The 22970-nt window shown below is 29.9% G+C and overlaps 2 protein-coding genes across 23 annotated transcripts; one reads left to right on the top strand and one right to left on the bottom strand.

Annotated features, from left to right (window-relative positions):
* Positions 1-629: 629 nt before the first annotated feature.
* LOC133800346 (putative callose synthase 8) lies at positions 630-8366 on the bottom strand. 22 transcript variants are annotated; one of them, XR_009876460.1, is made up of 10 exons: positions 7828-8366; positions 5493-5878; positions 5291-5380; positions 4847-4973; positions 4578-4681; positions 4412-4488; positions 4150-4316; positions 1880-3495; positions 1317-1424; positions 630-971 (listed from the first exon to the last, which is right to left on the bottom strand). XR_009876460.1 is itself a non-coding variant. In XM_062238313.1 (8 exons), the coding sequence occupies exons 4-8, from the start codon at positions 4863-4865 to the stop codon at positions 958-960; spliced, it is 351 nt and encodes a 116-aa protein (XP_062094297.1). In that variant the 5' UTR covers positions 4866-4973; positions 5291-5380; positions 5493-5878; positions 7828-8366; the 3' UTR covers positions 630-957. The 22 variants fall into 22 exon arrangements, 3 of the variants coding, with proteins under 3 accessions (XP_062094297.1, XP_062094289.1, XP_062094293.1); XR_009876465.1 differs by lacking the exon at positions 1317-1424 and having other exon boundaries at positions 1880-1947; positions 2142-3495; XR_009876466.1 differs by having other exon boundaries at positions 3254-3495.
* Positions 8367-8954: 588 nt separating this feature from the next.
* On the top strand, positions 8955-17383 carry LOC133800337 (sodium transporter HKT1). The gene is made up of 3 exons (XM_062238297.1): positions 8955-10253; positions 16599-16844; positions 16962-17383. Exons 1-3 carry the CDS (start codon positions 9067-9069, stop codon positions 17158-17160), a joined length of 1632 nt encoding a protein of 543 aa, XP_062094281.1. The 5' UTR covers positions 8955-9066; the 3' UTR covers positions 17161-17383.
* Positions 17384-22970: the final 5587 nt, after the last annotated feature.

The raw sequence follows: 22970 nt of genomic DNA, 5'->3' as shown, positions 1-22970 counted from the left end.
AATTAAAATCAAATTAGTGAAGAGAAGTACAACAAAGTTGCGGCAAATCTCAAGAAGGAGTCTTGTTTTGTTTAAGTCAATATTTTGTACTTGTGATTCTTTATTAATTGGTTTTATTCTCTGAGCGTGGCCCCAAGGAGTAGATTATCCAAAAGGATTTTTGAACCTTGTAAAAATTTGTTGTGTTCTTTATTATTTTTTGCAGTGTCTTTTTACAATGCAAGAAAAAACATTTTTGATAACTCTCAAAAAGTGTTATCAAATGCAGTTTATAACACTTTAGCAAGTGTGAAGTCTGCCCATGTTATTAAAAGTCTTGCCATTTGATTACATTTTTTTCATGTTATTAAATAGATTATTATAACGTTGTCTTGGTGTTATATATTTTCAATAATAACATTTTCTAGATGTTATGATTCTTTATGTTAAGTACATTTTTTAATTTAATTAAATTTTCAAGATGTAATCTTATTATCTTTATTTATATTTTCAAGATGTAATCTAATTATCTTTAATTACATTTTCAAGATTAATCTTATTATCTTTAATTACATTTTCAAGACGTAATCATATTATCTTTAATTACATTTTATTGATAAAGTAATCTATTATTTGTCCCAATAATGTAATTAGAATTTGATAAAGACCCATGTATTTTTTTGTATCAACCAAAATATATATCCAATACATGTGTCCCAAATGAAAATTTTCAATTGCAAAATACCATAATAAAAGTCCATGCTTAGAAAGAGTATGTCTAATGAGTCTAATAAAAGATAAATTATAACATTTGCCCAATACTATCTCTTTATTAATTGCAAGCATCCAAGTCTCATGTCTCTATCTTCATCCAATTCTATTTGTTTGACTTGTTGCAAAACATGTGTAGCCACAAGATGATTCAATGATGACATTTCCACCATCTTTGTTTCTGTTTCTCGAACTGCATCTATGAGGCTAGTCATCTCTACCTGCAATGCAACAACAAAAGCTTCAATTTTAAAGAAACCACTAAAGACGGAGATTGAACAATACAGGACAAACATGATGAAACATAGAAAGATACACAAGTTGTAACGCCCTACTACCTTAGAACCGTTACTAAGTGAGTTTAAAACATGCAATCACTCGCTAATCGAGGTTTTTAAAGCAAAAGTGTAATTAAGCCATAATCAGAGTAAAAACCTTGGAAATAACTCTATTCCATTGGAAATCATAAAAGTTTAACACTTGGGATCCCAAAATACTGTTTCAAAATATTTACAACATATAAATACAACCAAGTCAGCTAAACGAAAAAATCTAGGTTTTATTACATTCATCTCCCAAAATCCACTGCCTATGGCAGCCAGGTAGACCAAACATGTACACGTCACCTCATGCTTGCTACACTCAAGGTTGGTTGACTTTCTCATTGCCCTTACCTGCACCACAGATCATCTGTGAGCCGAAGCCCAGCAAGAAAACCCACAAACAGATAACATATGCAAAACATACACCAAGCATATAAACAAGCCATCAATAGGCTAAACACATATGGACAAGTCGTCCCAGGCGCTTTACCAGGCCCTGGGTTCGCGGTCTACACCGTGAGGATATCCCAGGTATCCTTTAGGGTCTCGCCCTGGCAAATCACACTCCACGTGCTCAACGCTGCTCCCAGCCCCATGCCGTACTCGGCCTTGCACTCAACGTGCCCAACACCGTTCCCGACCCTTTACCGTTCCCGGCTCTCGCCGATCATTCACATAATTGCACTCATAGCATAATAAACATATACTGAACACTAACAAATTCAATCAAAGGGCTACGCCATGCAATTCAAACATATTGCTCTCAGCCCTGCATACAAGCTCTATGGGAACAAGGGTTTTCTTACCTGCGTCCCGAGCTCTCCGAGCACCGATACCCCGAGCACAGTCCTCTAACTTGAGCCTTGCCGAAACCCTAGTAACAACACATTAACAATATTCATCCATCAAGTTCTAACCCATTAAATAACTTCGAGCCATAACTCTAACCTCCGGGACCTTGAATTCTATCAATCTGGGTGATAAAATCCATCCCGAGCCTTAACCACTGAGTTCCCAAACCTAAACACACTTAAAAACTCAAACTGACACTAAGAGCTGCGGCCTTACCCACAAGCGTCACGGCTAGCCTCGAAACAAAGGCTAGCACTTCCCTGTAACACACACGGGCCGCGGCGCGCATCACCAAGTGCCGCGGCGCGCCTCAAGCTTCTTGGCCTCCCATGGCCGCGCGCGCACACGGGCCGCGGCATGCCCCTCCTAGGGCCGCGGTCCTAGCCTCCAACCCAGAAATCTTCATCCTGTTCCTGCATTTTCTTCAAACCAATTCACCCAAAACCAAACTAGCAATCCTAGATAATCATCACAAAGGTTCTAGCCCAGTTTTAACATCGAAACCTATCAAAAGCCAGCCCCCAAAACTCAGCCTAACAATCAAATCCCAATTCAAACTTAGCCCACATGCAACTTCAATATACAACCTTAAACCAGCTACAAAATTTGCTCAAATCAACATATTAAGAACTTATCTTGATGAACTATACTTCTATGCAGATTCTCTAAATCCCAAGCTCAGCTTCAATCCTTAGTTCTTGGCTAATGGCCACCCAAAGCTTAATTCCCTTGAGTTTGTCTTAGAGAGTGAAAGAGAGAGAGATGAGAAACTATCTTCAGCTGGGAAGGAAAGGTGAATGTCGGTTTCTAAGTCTCCACTAGCTTCCTAAACTTTGTTTTATTTAACTTAAGCTTTAAGGTTACCTCAAGGCTCGGGGTACCAAAACGTCCCCGAGGGCAAAATGGTAAATTTCCCCAGTATTCCCTCCTAGACATTCTAACCTCAAATATATCTCCAAATATTTATTTCCATTCCCCGATAACCCAATATAATAACTAATACCCAAATTACCCCTCGACTCGCCCTGAGTCGGATTCTCCACCCCGTTGTGACTTTCTAGCTAACCGCTCCCCAGGACTGTCTCGAGCCGTGCTACACAGATAAATCACATACATATTGCATTTGTCACAGTTATACCCCTACTATCCAAATGGGGCCCACATGCACATTTAACTCAACTAAACATGCATCTTTATCATATGTTCACATAAATTCACATATTAGCATATTAATTCATTTATTGCCCTCCAGGCACGCTAATCAAGGCCCTAAGCCCTATTAGCAAATTTGGGTAGTTACACCACTGGTGAGCAATCACAATAATAACCTGAAGAGCACTTGTTTCATCATCTAAGAGCTATTGCTTGACTTTTAGAGGCTTGGTTGAAATTGATCAGCTTCTCTAGGCTCAAAACTGTTTAATTGAGATGAATTTTCTGAACTTGGTTTGGTAATAGGCTTATATTTTCTTCTTGGTGTTACTCTACTAATGGCTTCTTGGAAGCATATGGCTCTCAGCTGATCAAACTGTGAGGTCACAGAGTGAAGCTTCTCACTCAAACTCAAAACCTGCAATTAAGATATTAGATTTAGAAAATAGCGGTTGACCAAATTATAATATTTATCAATCTTAGTTTCTAAATACGTGCGAGTGAGATACAAAAGTATAACATATTACTCAAACTAAAGAAAAATAATTAAACAAACAGCCGGTATGTACAGAAACTAATTAAGAACAAGAACTCTTCAAACATATTCTTTAACACTGAACAAGAACCAACACTTACACAATAGTTGTGCTCTCAAGCTTTCTCTCAACACATAAAAACTCTATGCTCTTTCTTGTATTCTAATACTTACAACACTCTCTGAGTTCTCTCAATCTAAAACAATTCAAACACAAATAAATATATATATATATGTACACACATATTGATTATGTACAAAACAAAAGAAAAAAAAAATACATACAATTTTTATTAAAAAAAATCTTACTATACATGCATGTTTGTCTAATCTGCTTCATTAATAAGCCATATTTTAGAATGCCTTTTTAATTAAAGAACTACATCAAAAGAGATCAATTACTACTTCAGCAAAACAGAGACTTTATTGAAAAATTCCATTTATATATATATTTTTTTTGGGAATATAGAAGCAGAAAATAAATGCAAAGAAAGAACATTTCCAATTATCATATAAGTGATTTAGTGAATGTAGTACCCCAAATTCTTCGTCCTCGTCCTCTTCTTCGTCCTCTTCTTCGTCTTATTCCTCTTATCTCTTTAGCTTTACTTGATTCTAAAGCCTCCTTATCTCTGGGTAATTTAGTACAGAAGAAATTGTGGACCAGACGCATCAACCATCCTATTTGGAAACAATAAGGAGACCTGCAAAAGCATTGGTAGATGTTACAACTTCATTTTAACAGAACCTGGCAATGTTTGGAAAGTAGACAAACTTATGACTCAAAATTCATTCTAACCAAAAATACTCATTGAGATCGTCATAGTTTCTCCAAATTGAATGGTCAGTTGTCCCATTTTTACTTTTCATGGCTTCCTACAAATTTTGAACAAGCAATTAGAGATGTGAAAGCAAGAGAAAATATAAACATGTAATTTTGAATACATATTGAAATCAAGAATTACCTCTTGTATAACTGTGTATATGGGGGCAACTACGTTGTTAAGGAAAGACTCTGGTCCACCATATGCTGGCATGACTTTCTCCCATATTTTGGGATTAATAAACTCTAGTTAACATACCATGCAATTCAGAAGCCATCTTAAACCAAACAAAAATCATCAAATAACAATAATATATTCAATAAAGTTTCTTGTAAAAGACAACAATTGATGGTGGATATTAACAAATTACAGTTCATGGAAATAGTTAGAGCAAGGAAGTTCCAGCTTACATGGTGAAAAATATAACATAAACACTCTGGCATGAACTGCAAGTTTGCAGCCTCTCCCCAAATAAGAAGGTAAAGCCCAATGTACAAAAGTTTATATTGCTGAGCCTCTTGTTTTACGTAAGGCAGCCTGCACATTGCAAAACCAACACTAAATCATAGGGAGACTTCTCCTCTTCTTAATATTTTTTCTTTCTAATGTAGCATAAATAAGAGTACGCCATAAAGGATAACAAAATCACATGACCAATGGAAATGTATTTTACCAGATATTTCTTTTTTTTTGGCAGGAATTTACACCAGTTTTTATAATTTTTGAGGAACTTCCTCATTAACTCATCCACAACAACATCTTCTAATTGTGATGGCAAATATCATAAAGTCAAATTTATATAAGAGGATTAGTTAAAGCCAAAGCTTTACAACCTTAATTAACAATCAGAATACCTTCAAGATAGACTGCTTATTAGCTTTCCGAATGTGAATATTGGCAAGGAGAAGAATCAGATGTTCCCTCTGGTTGGCAAGATTGCCTTCCTGGTTAGAAAACACATTCTGAAAATTTAGAGAAGCATCAAAATATGAGTAATGCAGAAGAAATAGCACATAGCTTATCAGATCATCTCGTATTGTAGCTGATCTAAAGTACCTGGAATCCAAAGCAATACTGAAGAAAATCACACAAGTCAATGAATTCTCCATGCCTCTGAAAGTCTTGGGCTGAAGGTAAACCATGGACATTGCGAACAATTGCAATTGCAGCCTTTATTTGTGTCATTTAGGCAAGTTTATCATAATGCTTAAATATTCTAACACCATGGTGCTGTTCCAACAATGTGTACATAAACTCTAACTTGAGTCTTTAATTAGAATTGAAAAAACTAATAAAGAAAGAAAAATTGGATCATCCAAACAGCACCAAACCTCATTTATTTGTATTATTGCTTGCTGAATACCTCCATGATCAAGTGGTAGAATATTATACGGAACAAAGAAGTCCGATTTTTTGTTGGCTTGTTCTCTATTGGCAAGAGCCTGAGGTAAAAGAGTTAGAATATTAATATATTCATGTTCAAAACAAACTTGTAACTAATTTGAACAAAGAAATTATGTAGATAGAATTAAAAAACCACAATAATAAACTTATATTTTCATTAAACATTATTACAAACGAATGGTGGGCACGTATCAAAACTCATGAAAATACAACAAATATGCCTAAACTCACTAGAAATCAAAATCATAAGAAGAATAATATTTTGGTTACAAAATGTATAATTAAAACATTGATTATACTGTCTTCTATATATATGTATGAGATGCTATTTTTACAGTTGATAAATTTGTTAATCAAAAACTTTTATAAAGAGAATGAGCAATATGAAAACAAAGAACAAAACATCATCATACAACTAACAATGCGCAAACATAGAATAAAAAAGTTGAATTTCATACTATATGCCAAAAAGGCCCTAATTTTACCAATAAAATTATGGGAAATTTACAAAAATGCACTAAAAGTTAAAAAAAATCTGAAAAATACGGTGCATTACAAAAATACGGAATTTTTGGATAAAAACACGGAATGGCAAAATTGTAAATACAGAGTGGCAAAATCATAAATAAAAGCTGTAAAATACAATTTTTTGTGAACAACGTTTACAAACTAGTAAATATCTGTTACAAACTTGTAAATATCTGTTACGTGTTTGTAAATAGTATTTACAAAATCCGTTATAGAATTGTAGATTTTTTTTTGTTTTTTTGTAGATAAAACTTACAAACAAATTTGTAACTAAATTTTTTATTTTTGTAACAATAGTTTACAAATCTAGTTTTATAACTAAGAAATATATTTTTGTAACTAACATTTACGAAAATATTTTATAGTTAAGAAATCATAACCAAAATATACATAAAAATATTATATTTTTTCCATATTGTTACAATATTGTACCAAATAATTATAGGAACCTTCATATTTATGTTATACAACTTAAAAATATAAATTTAAGATATTCATTATTTATAAAACACTTTAATAAATATATATAGTGGTGAAATACAATATTTTTTTAAACAAATTTTACATTTTATAACAACAATTAACGAAACTAATTTCACAACTAAAAAGTTTAATTTTGTAACTAACATTTACATAAATATTTATAAAATTTATTTAACATGATTGTTACAAAAATTTATAAAATTAACTTGTGAATTTAGTACATGTTTGTAAAAAAATTTATAAAACTAAGTTTCTTATTAAAAGATACTATTTTATTTTGTAACTAATATATACAAAAATGTTTGATTACATAATATAAGTAACAAATATTAAAAAAAATATATAACTACTAGTATAGAAATAGATTATATTTATTGAAAATATTATAATTTATGCAAGCATAAATATTTATTTAATATTAATAATACATTCATTTTAAATAAATAAAAATACAAAAATTGAAAAGAAAATGATTGAATATTATTATATCACATCAACATAATTAAATTACATCAATTAATGATGTTTCTTTTTTTATGAGTAAACAACAAAATAAAATTTCATCACACTTCTTCTGACATAAAAAAAAGTTATTCATTACCTATTAGAGACCAAATTGATACATTAATGAATTGTATTCTTGTTTTATTTCCTTTTACTAATCTCCGTATATTTTTTTTGAAAGCACCGTATATATGTAATTATTTATATTCACCGTATATTTCAAATTTTTTTTAAACATACAGTGTTTTATGTAATTAATCCTAAAATTATCAATAAATCTTATTATTTTGAATTGAAATAAAAAAAGTAATGAAACATGACGAACAACAATCAAGTGGAACAAGTTTACCCTAATTCAAATTGGAAATCATAAATTAAATTCAAGAGCATTGGAAGAATAAATTTAAACAATAATAATAAGGAGAAGCCATCTTTGTTATTGAGATGAAAGTGGCGAGAGAAAGAGATTGACCTATTATTTTTCCCAATCCACCGCACAGTAGCATAAATCCATGGATAAGAAACAAAAAACACAGCCTGAGAAAAGAAAACAAATCATAAAATTATCTGGACTTAGCGGGAAACGGCGCCGGCAGCGACTTCTTGGCTGAGATTGCAAGAGAGAGAGAGATCGTGATGGTAGAGCTTAGAGCGTAGAGAGAGAAGGAAAATGGAATATGAAGATGCATTCATGTTTAGGATTAGTACTTGCTGAAAATAATACTAGAGAATGAACTCTCCAAAATGTTCCACTAATCGTCAGAGAACAAAATTGCTGAAAAGTCCCATTGATCGTTGAAGAACAAAATTGTTGAGAAGCATTGTCATCTGCCTAGGGCTGCCATTAATTTTAGGAAATCAATTGGAAGTTTGAGAAATCAATTGGAAGATGAGAGAAATTAAGGAAATAAAAAAGATATAGAAGTTTGAGAAATCAATTAAGAGATCAATCAGATCGTGAAAGAGTATGTAGTGAGGGATTTTGTTTGACTAGTTTTTGTGAGAAGGACTCTTATTTATCTCTTTTATGCTAAATATTACTAAATATAGTGTTTTGAATTTATTAACACCGTTACGTTTTTTTTAACATGTAATTAATCACTGTAATTAAATATCAAAATTGTTGTAGTGTTATTGTGTTCAGTTTCTATCGTGACAAGTTCATATTCTGTCCCGACAGATCTGAAATCTGTTTCAACATTTAATTACCATTACACGTCTTAATTAATTTACTAATTAATTGATTAATTATTAAAATCAGAATTTCACATATCATGTCAAGAATAAAAAAGTCGAAGTGAGAAATGATAATCATAAGATTCAAAACATTGTTCTCATCATCACAGACTATAGCTAATAGATCACGTGTGTAAATACTGATACGACAGTACCTTAAGTATATGTTCCCTCTACCATATCGTATCTTATCTGATAATATATATATATATATTCTTCTCAACAATTATTGCCCTGAAAATCATGACAAGTGGCCATTGTCTTGGCCATTAATTAGAACGGGTAAATTAACATAAACAGGGAAATGCCACTAAAGAGTTATAGTGCCTAAAGGTAACTCTTCATGAACAGCATCAGCTGCTACTCCATTATTTAAACGCCAATATACCAACACCAAAGAACAACTCTCAAATTGTAGCACTAATACCTTGGCCTTCTTAAATTTCATAATTTGCCTCTTTCAGTTACTAATAATATGATGATGAAGAACAACTTTGCCTCTTTCAGTAAGAAACTTGAGCCTTTCTATGGTAGTCCCTCTAAAAGATCACTCAGCACCTTATTTAGCTACCTACTCTTTCGTTCTAACATTTTTTTCGTTCAGCTTAGTTACTTCTTAACCTTATCGCTGGTGGGTTATTTGGCTTTGAGTGTCTTCACAAAGCCAAGAACTTCTAGTAGTACTCACCCTTTCATCCCCAATGAGTTAGATCTGTTCTTCACTTCTGTCTCAGCAGCTACTGTTTCAAGCATGTCAACCATCGAAATGGAGGTTTTGTCCAATTCCCAGCTTATTATTCTCACCATCTTAATGTTATTGGGGGGAGAAGCCTTCATTTCCATGCTTGGAATCCAAATAGAAAGGTCCAAATTTCCCAAACACCAAAATACAGATACCACCATAACCGTTAATGACATGAAAAATTCTAAGTCAATACTTGAGCAAATCGAGCTATATAGCATCTCACATTCATGTCCAGAGAAAGATGAGTATTCCAACAATCTCTTTGACATCCACAATAATAATGAATCTCTAAAAAATAATTCTGTTAGGTATTTGGGTTATGTCGTTTTGGGGTATCTCATATTAGTTCATCTAGTTGGTTCAGCCTTGCTTTCTTCATACATAAGTCTTTTTTCCTCAGCAAGGGAAGTACTCAACACCAAAGGCATCAAAACACAAACATTTTCCGTGTTCACCATAGTTTCTACCTTCGCAAACTGTGGATTCGTTCCCACCAACGAAAACGTGATTGTTTTCAAGAGAAATTCAGGGCTCTTGTTGATCCTTATTTCTCAAATCCTTCTAGGCAACACTTTGTATCCGGTGTGCCTTCGTTTAATAATTTGGAGTTTGGGAAAGATAACAAAGAGAAGAGAGTTTGGTTACTTGTTAAGAAACTGTAAGGAAATAGGTTATGACCATTTGCTCTCTAGTGTTCAGTCAACTCTTCTTGCCTTGACTGTATTTGGGTTCATATTGGTGCAACTCATACTATTCTGCTCTCTGGAGTGGAATTCGGAAGCCATGGATGGTATGACATTCTATCAGAAATTCGTGGCCGCTTTGTTTCAGGTTGTCAATTCAAGGCATGCAGGGGAATCGGTGGTCGATATATCTACTATTTCTTCAGCAATCTTGGTGCTCTTCGTCGTCATGATGTAAGTTTATAGATTTATATTTATATATATATACCTTTCTTTGTCTACATACATATTTTTATATATATTTTGCTAGACTGACAATAATTTAATCCAGCAAAGAAGTGAAAAACTGATAATATACAGTTATGTTTTCATACGTACGGACAAAATAATTACAACACTATAATAATGGTATATTTGAACACTTTTAAGATTTTAACGTGTTACTATTTTATAACTTTTTATATAGATGGAATTTAAATATGGATGGTGACTTTTTAAAATAAATAAATGAAGGCGCACACACACAGCCATAGATTGGTACAAACAATATGTGACAACAAAGTTACTCAGTCTAGCAAGTCACTTATATATATTTTTTCAATATTAATTTTTAATTTAGTTATTTTTCTTTTTATCATAATTAATGGTGTTTTTAACCAATAAAAAATACTAGCTATATTTAAAAATTGATATATATTTAAAAAATGAAAAAAATTACAATATTATATTTTCATAATAAATACACATTTTTCATCACGTAATCCTTCAAAAAATTTAAAAAAAATCAAAATTTATTTTTAGAAATATTAATTAACAACTATAAATATGGATAATTGATTTTAATCCAATAATTAATGTTAAAGTAACCATTCATGTAACTATCTATGGGTAGTAACCATTTTAGAGTTTACCCATATATATATAGAACAATTCTTCTATAGGAGTTTCACTTTAAGCCCTATCGGTAAGGCTCTCAGTGTTTCTTGACCCGTGAACAGTTTTCGGCACGACTTTTTTTTATGACCGTGTATATTGTAGCTATTTAGAGCATCCTGCAAATTTTCAGAAAATTTCTAAGAGTTTACAGTACCGAAAACTAGGTTCAAACATGTTTTCCAAGCGCATAAAAAAAAATTAGTCACGCGTGCAACAACATGTTTGAACCTAGTTTTCGGTACTGTAAACTATTCAGAATTTTCTAAAAATTTGCAGGATGCTCTAAATATCTACAATATATACGGTCATAAAAACATCGCGTCGAAAACTGTTTACGGGTTGTAAACACTCGCTGAGAACCTAGAATTCCCATATATATATATATATATATATATATATGAATTTAGTTGATGCATAGATCAGTGGTGGTGGCAGGTCCACATCCCATGCATGCTTGTAGAAATCCACTTCAACCACTGAGACTTAGCTTAGGGCGAGCAACTGTGCCAACGTGGCTAATGGAAAACATATATATAATATGGACTATGAAACATCACAAGCCCACTTATTATTGTAAGTGCCCAATAATATTATATTCTACATACATTATATAATGGCATGGAGTAGTATTCAAAGCCTATCTAGTGCACAGTTGAAATAACAAAAACACTTTAATCACTTAACCTTAGTAACAATTAAATAAATAAATTATTTTAGTCACAATCCTTAATATATTATACTGATTTGTTTCTAAAATTTTCAACTAGTTATAATTCTACTAGCATAAATCATAATTATTCAGTTTTTTAAACAATCGGAGGTTCAAAGATTGAAATTTAAAATAACCCTATCATTCAGGGACATATATGAATGCATAGATGATTTTAAAGAGGTCCACCATATAATATTATACGATATGAATGGATCTTAAAAAGATAAAGAAAGATTATACATGTAGTTCTTTTATATATATATATATATATATATATATATAAAAAGGAAAATTAAGTCTATTTCTAAACATTAAATATTTAATATTTTTATTATTGTCGAACTTTTATTCTTAGTTGTACTTTTTTTTATTACTATATACAAACAATATATAATGTAGGTTTGTTTAGTTTTATTTATAAAATTTATTAATTATTTTTATTAAATTTGTATGATTGTCATATAAATTTCAAATAAATAAAGAATATTATATATAAAAGAATCACATAATATATTAAAAGGAAAATTAAATCAAAACGTTGTTTATGGTTTTTTAAAAAATATATAATATTTTCAAATATAAATGATAATTTTTTTAATAAAAATTAAGATTATGTATTATTTATTAGTGTTATAATGATATTTTATAATATTTAAATTTACATTAATATAACTATTAAATATGTAGTTTTGCATTAAATATTATTGTAATAATCATATTTTATAATATTTAAATTTATATTATTATAATTAATAAATATTTTTACTTTTAATTAGTTTTAAACGTATATTATATTAAATATTTAGAATATTCCATTAAAGTTAAAAAAAAAATTCTTAAAACCAAAAATTTATATTATCTACATATTTTTTATATAAAGAGATATAATTAATAAATATTTATTTTTGATTAGTTTTAAATGTGTATTTCATTAAATATTTTTAACAAAAGGAACAGTTAAAACAAAAAATATAGTTATCTACGTACTTTATATATATAAAAATAAAGATGTTGCACCTTATTCTAATGAAAAGCCATACACATTCATTTTTTTTATTATTATTATTGTCTATCAATAAAATATGTGATTTTTGCGTCCCAAAATATAAAACACATATTTAAGTTCTTTTTGTTTTAACTAAAAATAATTAGGCAAAGGCCAGAGTTCACGAAAATTTAAGTCATTAAAAGAAAAAGAAAAATACTAATTCTCTACACGACAAAGATATTTATGTCAAATATAAGCCTTTGCAAATGTGTTATTGATTGTGTATCGATTTGCATCATCACTTTATTTGAAGTGTAATTCCAAAAAATAAATAAATAAATAAAATGCTGTACCATATTTTTTTTTTCACAAATTCACTTTGACATATAATATATAACATTAATTCAATTTACGACCTTAGAAAACTTAGCGCAAATATATTAAATATAATAAAATAAATAACACACCCCAGTATATATCAAATATGACCATCGATCGAGATTGATCCATTTGTTGTAAGGAATAGAAATGATTAAAAAAAATAAAAAAGGATAAGAAACCTCTTGTATATATCTTCTTTTCTGGTATGCTTTTAATTATACTATATATTAATAATACTATAACTTTGATTGATCATATAAAGTCTTCAATGGTTCTCCAAATATTCGACCATATATTTCCTTTTTGTACAAATTAAAGTTGGTCATTTAAATTTGGAACATTTACACGCGCGTAGTGCTACTTTTTAGAACTTATTTACAATCTTGGCGTAACATATTTTATTTAAATATATATAGGATATCAAAAACCATTTTCAAAATAAATGATTTCATTCCTATCAAAACCTAAGCTGCATAAATTATTGGTCTTAATGTATATTTTTTTTACCATTAATTAATTATGAAATATATCATGATGACCGTCTAATCTCTGACACTTTATTTATATATTTATATATATTTTTTCGTGTTCAGTCAAATTAAGCAAGAATAAAAACAGGAGTGCCAAGTCATGACCAAAAAAGTGATTTAACTCATCACAACAATGACATTTTATATGTTATTTATATATAATAATTTTAAATCATTTTTTATCTTCTATTAATTATACAATAATAATTATATATTAATATAATATTGTGTTATTTATTAATTAATGATAAATATATATTTTTTGAGAACATAAATTACAATAAATTTTTTTTCTAATATTTGGTTGTTCTTTACTTTGGCAAACACAAAATAAAATTTCGGTTATCCAAAAATAGTCAAAATTAAAAAATAATTAAACTATTGAGTCACCACTAATATTTACATATAAATTACAAGAATGAAACTTCTTTATAAAAAAAAATTAATTAATAACTTATTGACGTTATATGTAACCAAAATGTTACTTTTGAAGACTTCGAAATTTTTTCTATTTCAAGTATATTACTTTAGAAATTTGATATTTTTTGATAACGTGACAATGTATTTTTGTAAATAAAATTTGCTAAGATATTTTTGTAATTATTTTATATTTTATGTATATTTATGAAAAAAATCCCTTTAAATTTCATCCAAATTTTAAATCATTAAATATATACCAAATTTATAATTACAATATTGACCTCTACTTTTTATTTACAACTTAAAATCTCCAAAATTATCAAAATCTGCTACAAATATGTTAACCATAACAAACATTTTATTATTGAAAAAAAAAAAGAGAAAAATTATAATAATTAAAATAAATGAGAGTAGTTCTGATCAGTTTAATTAAACCACATGCATCTTCTCTTCCTTCCACAAAAACAAAATACCTAATTACTAAATTAACTATGTATATTTCATTATATACCAACGTGCAATTAATTACATCTTATTACTATTAATTTTATATTATGGTATTTAATTTGGTGTCTTCACCATAATATACACATATAATTAATTAATACATGCATGCATATTGGGTATACTATTATAAGTTTTTTTTTTTTTTTTGGACGAATGTTATTATAAGTTATCCCAAAAATGGTTTGGGCTACACCTATAAATTAAAATATTTTCTTTTTCTTTTTCTTTTAACCTTTTTGAAAGTGGAACATGCATGATCGAAATCCATCTTTTTTATATAGGAAACTATTATCTGGTAACATCAAGGAAAGTATTAATTTCTCTTTCCTTGCATTTATTTAAGTTTCTTTTATTTATTGAAAAGGTTATGTATATGATCTTCTTCATTGTTCTTTTCATACAAATATTCGTTCCTCTATATCCCAGTGCCAATTGACTTAATTGATATTGAATAACATTCCAAATCCTATAAATAATATAAATATATATTTTGGTAGAGGCATCATTTTTTATTTTTTGATACGTGAGGAAGTTATAATCCAAATTTTTTATATAATGATGTATAAATATTCTAATTATTTTTGGGAAATACTGAAAAATTTATAGTATCAAAATTAAGATCCAAATATTAATAGCCTGATTTATTATTAAAGATGTAAATTATTAAAAGTTTTTAAAAAATTAGTGAGATATTTGTTATAACTATCATAATAAAAAAAAAATTTGGTTATATTTTCTTTAAGTACCAAAAATAAAAAAATGGCCCAACTTGTAGGAACAAAAGTGACACTCTTACCTAAAAAGCTTCGTATAAATATATGTATGAGATATTGTTCAAATATTCCTACAGCGCTACTGTGCTTTTCAACATTCAGATCCAATAAATATATCCAATAATTCATGATCATAAAATTTTCATGGAGAATCTTAATTAGTTTGAAACCATATAGGAGATCACTTGTGAGTGCTAGTCACTTCATTACCAATATATGAGTCGTATAGCATCTGTTCCTATGTGCCCACTACATATATAATTACGCAAAATGCGCATATGTTTTCTTAAGACCTCTGAGAATATATTCATTAGATAGTTTTTGTTGCCTCTACGATGAGTACTGTCAATTACTCATAATATATTATTTTATGTATGATAGGATTTGGCCAAGTCAGTTTATATAAATGAATATCTTTATTGATAAATAATATATATACATTCGATTCATCAATCAATAATAATATTAGCACAAATTGTATAGGGTCCTCTAAGTAGTGACTGTATCTAACCATTAGATTATGTAGTTAAGATTTAAATATAATATTACAATAATTAATTCTACATTAATTATTAATTTTTTTCACTTTACCTCATAAATATATATAAAAAATTTAATTATTTCTCTCTTTGAAGAAGTCGAAAAAAAAGAGACCACCCTTCAATTTTGGGACAAATAAAAATACACAGAAAAATATTTTATTTTTATCTTTTCATTTTCTTAATTCTCATTCCTTTAGACTTAAGAAAAGTATATATATATATATTTATATATATTCATATGATCATATAAACATAACTAAAAATAAAATTCTTATAATAAATTTATTATGTTATTAAATACTATATAATACTATATTTTGAATATAACATGTTCTTTTTTTTTTCTTTGACAAACAATATAATATGCTATTTTTATATGTTCTATAAATAAAAAGGTTTTTAAATAATATATAATAATCTCTAAAAATCAAGATTAGTTTTCTAACTGCAAATATAATATTAATATAAAGAAATATAACTATTAGAATAAAAACAGTATATGAATTTGATAAAGGAATTGTGCTAAACATATATATATATATATATATATATATTAAGGTGCGGTATATGGGGAGCTTGCTGTAGATTTTTATTAAGTACATGTACACTATATTGTTGGAAAATAAAAAAATTAAAAAAAATTGTATACAAAGTTAGGTCAGGGTTCCAATAAATTGACTTGTACTGCATTATAAATTAATTCATTTTAGTTAAGAGATATATCGATCTTCGTTTTAATTTTTTGATAATTAAACTTTAGGTTTACATGATACCATGTTTGATGTTTTAGGTATCTTCCTCCATATACTTCCTTCTTCCCCATAAATTACAAAGATCATCAAAAGAAGGTTTCCTCAGATGACAATAATACTAGTACTGGTCATGGAAGAAAGACTTTATTATTGGAGTGTTTCATAGTCTCACCACTCTCTTATTTGTCCATCTTTGTCATTCTTATTTCTATAACGGAGAGAAAAAACATGAAGAACGATCCCCTCAACTTTAACGTCTTAAACGTTATCATTGAAGTAGTAAGGTCAGTTGTTCTACCTACTTTTTACCATTTTCATATGAACTTAATTTGTATCAATATTTAATGAGTGTGAAAGCTTAATATGTATATACCAATTAATTAATATATATTTATTTGCAGCGCATATGGTAACGTTGGCTTCTCAACTGGCTATAGCTGTAAACGACGACTCCAACAAGAGGGTGATTGTACAGACAGGTATTATGGCTTTTCTGGGAAATGGAGTTCTGAAGGAAAGTTTATCTTAATCATTGTCATGTTTTTTGGAAGACTTAAAAAGTTTAGCTTTAAAGGTGGCAAAGCTTGGAAGCTGTCTTAACTAATTTAGCTCGAAATGTTACGATCTTTATGTATTATTAGTTAACCTTTTGTATGAACTGAAACTATGAATTATGAGTATGCATACATATAGCCTTGGATTATATTCCGTTCACGGAACGGTTCAGTCAGAAAATAGTCAAAGGGAGCCTCAATTTGTACTATTATTGGACTTACATTGTAACACTATGTAGAAATTAGATCCAGTAGCCACTTTTAGGTAAGTCTTTTTTTTTTTTTATCTACAATTTTTAAGTTTTAGTATAATACCCACTATTTCAATCAATATACATATTATACCCCTATAATCTGTGGATACTATTTTTAGAAGAGAACCATGTGGTCAAGGGTATTTTTGGAATTGTCTGTAATAAAAATAGGTAGAACTAAACTAAAAATATTTATGAGGTAATTTTAATTAAGAACTCATTAAACTGGCTAATTTTAAACTTATCCGTAACACTTTCTGATAAAAAGTGAAGCTAAATAGTGTAGTTTGTCCCATCGCACAGTTAATGCAACTGTGAAAGCCACCGGATATAACCGGTTTTATAATATTTAATGTGAATAGTTACACGTTGTAGGTGGTTTTCTAGTAATTGTACATATTGAACTTTTGGTCTTTTGGTAATTTGTAGCTACAAAACATATTTGTTGTTTTTTTACATTGAATGTACATTTAGTACATTGTTTTTACTCTTTTGCACATTGTTTATGTTGACGCCATTTTTCGTCAACTTAAAACGTAGAGCAAATAAACAATAGGAACTATGACGCAGATGAATAATACAGTAAAACAACAAGAATTTTACGTGGTTCAGCAGTTAACTCTGCTTAGTCCACGAGTCAATTTTATTAAGACTTTGGAAATTTCAGGAAATCCTTCAGGGATGAATTCTCCAGAAATTATCTCAAGATATCAAAGATCCGTCCCCTACAAATGTTCATGACCTATCTATTTATAGAGGGTTCTCAGAGTTTGTTCCCACATATTTCGGGAAGATACTCCTATTTATTAATGAAAATAATGATATTAAATTCTGTAACTTCTATATACAAAAAAACGTCCCCTGAAGACCAGGGGGCATATAACAGACTTGTTAATATCCCTTTAATGTTGGGATGTTACAACAATAAGTATCTTTCAAATGCATGGACTGTGTCTCATCAGATGACCCACTAAGTCGTTCGAGGTTGGCAATCAGCATCATGCCAGTCCAGGTCTATAGATAAGTTATGAGCTAGGCACCTTTCCCCAAGACCAGCTCGGAGCAGGTAAATACCACTGAGGCTGTCACACTCCGAGCTTATACTCATGCCAAGCTCGGGCTACTTGATCCGCAGACACCTGACATCGGGTATATCCCGATGCTAAGTTCTTTCGAGCTCAGAAAGAACTTCGAGGTTAAAAAATGTCTTCGATGTTGCCATCTTGATTCGAGGGTTCGACACCATGCATATGTGTTTCAGATATTTCGAGCTCACAATGACGAGTCCAGCTTTCGAGATCACAATCTCGAGGGTCTCGAAATTTGGGTGTAAATTTTGCCCCCTCAAAAGTATTAGTTCGAATCCTATGAGAAGGAAACTTTTGAACTACTTCCTTCGGGAACCGTTCCGTCACACACTCGAGTATGGACACGCGTCAGCTGGGTATTTCTTACTCAAGGTACTCGAGTGCCTTGAAACTCTGCCCATGATCGTTTGCCTGCCAGCTTTATGGTACCATCGTGTCATTTGTCCCTGACTGTCGGATCTGATACGGAATCTGGCTAATGACTCAGATTAATTCAACTTTTACAATCCCTGAGGGTCTATAAATATACCCCCTTTCCTCTTCCCCATTCTTTTTTTCATGTTCAACTTCTCAGAGAGAAAAAAACCAGACACTTCTTTGCCTAGTTCTTGCATGTTCTCCAAGCCGAGAAGACAAAGCACGGTTGGACCTTTTGATTCAATGAGATCGCACTTGCAACCGCTCATTCAATCATCTATTTCTCTGTTTCCACCGATCACATTGTGTAAGTTTTCGGTTTATGGATTCTTTACGTTATACATGTACTTTTTTTTTGTATGATTTTGCCTCTGTTACACCGTGAGTGCTAGGATTTATACTAGTTTAGTGCACTAGGATTAGGGTGCTTCGACTGATAGACATTAGGCTCAAACCCTGTATCTGCGAAAGAAGGTCCAAAAATGGTTCATTTCCTGGGTTTTCAAATTTTAGAAACCATATCTTGCACACCAAGATATCGGGTAAAAAATCAGGGTTTTTTAAGGAATGCACGATTCCCAAAAATATCACCTTTTAGACAACCGCCACCTTTTTTCCCTAATATTTCGGGATTTCTCATAACTGATCCACCTCCCTTCCTTTCGATGGAATACACGCTCTGAGATTGGTCTCTTCCTTTGGGTCGAGCTTGCCTTGTAGTCTCGATCATTCGAGCTTAGGTACTATTTATCTCTTTATTTCTGGCTCGCTTGGCCCTTACCCTTTTGCTTTCTTGTTACATGCCACAGAATTCGAGAAAGTGGTGGGGGTCAAAGCTTGCAATTCCTTACTCACCAGTAGCTTCGAGCCTGGAATCTGCATTCACTTGCAACCAACGCTTAATCCGGGAGCACGAACTGAGAGGTGAGCAAGAGGACACTCAAGACCACTTCCGACGTCAGATAGACAAAATCGAAGAAGGGAAAAGGAAAAGACTAAAGGTCGCCCTTCATCCAGATCCGGACACCGAGCCTAGACTGATCCCTCTCGATCTTACGCTTAAAGTCACAATCGCCTTCAAACCAGGTGATCTTCAGTTCTCACTGATGGGGGAACCCTCTACCTCGCAGCCGAGGAAAGAATTTTTCGAGGTCGAGCATTACTGGAGCTCGGTTACGTCACTAGGCCAGATAACCTATATTCTGGCCTTTCACGGTATAGGACTATCAGGCTTCCTAAGGTGTCGAGCCCCGACCTCCCATGAGCGGAGTTGCCGCGCTCCAGGAGATGGAAATCCTGACAGCAAGCTGAGATACGCAGCTTGGAGCCAGGAGCATATGAAGCCAGGGGCAGTATTGCCCTTTGATGGACCCAAAACGGGTATGTTTTAAATATTTATAACTCGCAAGCGCACGAATCGTATATGAAATATAGTGTTCATGTATGCACGAGATCGAACCCAAATGAGTTGTCTAAAATTGAAAAGAAAACTATTTTAAACCAAAATTAACAAATTCTAACCTAGCTCCGAAGATTGAAGAAACTTTTGAATAATGAAAATAAAATAAAAGACAATAATATAGAAATTAAAGACAATATATAATACTAAATTAATAATTGTAAACAAGATGGTAAAATAAGATTATTAAGGATTAGAATCCACAAAATATAAATTCAATAATATTTATAAGTACATTGATTCCCAAGTTTTAGTGATAGTTAAAATAAATCAAACTATCATTTTCCAAATAGATTTATAATTTTAAGCACAAATTACTTCTAAAAAGATAAGATTTTTCTTCACTTTTCAAAATTATAATTTCAAAACATTTAGTGTAAATTAATCTAATGAAATAACAAATAAATCAATGAACATTATTTATAAGGAAAAACATAATATTTTTTGTTCTAAGCATGGATGTGTACAATTTAATGACACATCTTACACAAATAATATTATGTTTTTTCACTAATGAAGAACAAAGTGTAAATATGCGCTAACAATCCAAAATACATGATATTTAAGATGAAAGAAGATATTTAAAGAAGAAAATTCCATAAACTTTGTTGCACAAAATGGGAAATCAACATACAAAATAAACATTATCTAGTTACATATTGTTTCATCATCACCTTAATAATCTTAAAAAGAATAGAAACTCATAACTAGAATAAAAAATACAAACAAAAAAAATTACAAACATAAATAGGAAAATTTGGAGCAAAAATTTAGTTACAAACATAAACTTTGTTGCCATTTTTTTTCTTCATTATTCTTGCTTTTCAAGAGCAAAAATACACCAAAATTCCTAACAAAATAAACATAAATTAAATCAAAATTAAATATTTTCAATTATCTAATAAATCATATCAATTCATTGAAAATATTAATTAAAATTTAATTTAATTTAACATTTAGTTTCAATAAAACACACATTTTTTTACTTCTAACTAGACACAATAATTTAAATAATTAACTACAACATTTTACAACAAAATAACTATAAAAACACACAAAAATATATAAAATCAAAATAAACCTAATAAATTCAAAATTACTTAAAAACTTAATAAATCAATTAAAAACTCAAGAATTAAGCAACAATTAGCACATAAAAAGTGGTAAAATAACTTTATTTTGTAGAATTATCACACCCCCAAACTTAATAATTTGCTAGTCCTCGAGCAAAAGAAAAATTAAAAACACACGCAATTTTTTTTTTTAATTGGTGATGTCTAATGTTTTTGTCAAAGATTACATAACGGAAATAGTTGAAAGAAAATCACAAATAAAAGTAAAGCTTATGTAATTAATTTGAAAAGTTAAAATTGTTTTCAAAATATATACTTAACATACAAACACAAAAATATTAAATCATCATGCAAACATTTAGACAAGCTTATGCAAACAAAAATAAATCAAACCTCAAGAGATAATCAAGTAAATTCTAGGATTTTTCAATTTTTCTTTTTAGAGATTTAAAGAATTTAATGTTTAAATAAACTATATCCAAATATCACAAAATCGAATAGAATAGAAAAGTGACCTATTATGAAAAATATATATTTAAACAAAAATAACTTAAAAATTAAAAGTAAAGCTTAATAATTATTTATATTTTCCTAAGAACTAAGAATAATTTCAATCATAATTCTTATCATTGGAAAATGAAAATCACCAATATTTTTTTTTTCAAACAAAACAAATAAAATATATATAACAAATTAAAATCACATAAAAACAAAAAGAAAAACAAATATATATTTTTTTAATTTTACAACAAATGAAAAACATGCATAAACACAAAGAAAAATACATACACATTACCACCAAAATTAAATGAAACATTGTCCTCGATGTTTAATAAAATAGAAAAAATTAAGAAATACTCCCTTTGATGAATGCTTCATTGATTTGACTGTTTTGTTTTCTTCTCTTCTTTTCTTTTTGGGCAAGAAGTTTCCTTCAAGCTTTTTGGAATTTGGAAAACATGAAACATAACACACAACAAAAGTGAAATATAAAATGAAATATGAAAAGTATGGGTTGCCTCCCACAAAGCGCTTTAGTTTATAGTCTTTAGCTCGACTATAATTTTTTTTTCTTTTAACCTACACCCAATCGATGGTGTAAAATTTCATTAGTAGGGTGAGTTATGACTTTGATGCAAATGCCATAAGTAATAATTAATAACATCACACCTACAAGAAAATTAGAAATATGTAATTTTAATGGAATATCAATAAAATACGAAAATTGCATATCTATATTAGACTCCTTTTCATTTTGAGTAAATATACAAATTTGTTCAATTATGGACTCTTGAGATGTAATTATATCTTTTGCATTTTCCTCATGAGCCTCGAAAATTATTTCATCCAATTCTTTTGTTTCATTAGGGGGTTGGATGCATATTACAAGTTCTTCAATAACTTCATTCTCCTTTTCATTTTCAATTTGACTATTTGAATTGAGAATGTGTTGGTTGGAATAAACTTGTTTTTCTGACTCTATAACAGTTGCAAGGTGTCCTACTATTGTCTCAATTTTTGAGATTGACTGAGACTGGGCTAGTAAGATTTGATAGGTTGATTGC

Source organism: Humulus lupulus, chromosome 1, assembly GCF_963169125.1.
Source record: "Humulus lupulus chromosome 1, drHumLupu1.1, whole genome shotgun sequence".
Classification (NCBI taxonomy): domain Eukaryota; kingdom Viridiplantae; phylum Streptophyta; class Magnoliopsida; order Rosales; family Cannabaceae; genus Humulus; species Humulus lupulus.
The sequence above is the reverse complement of the archived record's forward strand: the minus strand, read 5'-3'. Positions and strand labels throughout refer to the sequence as shown.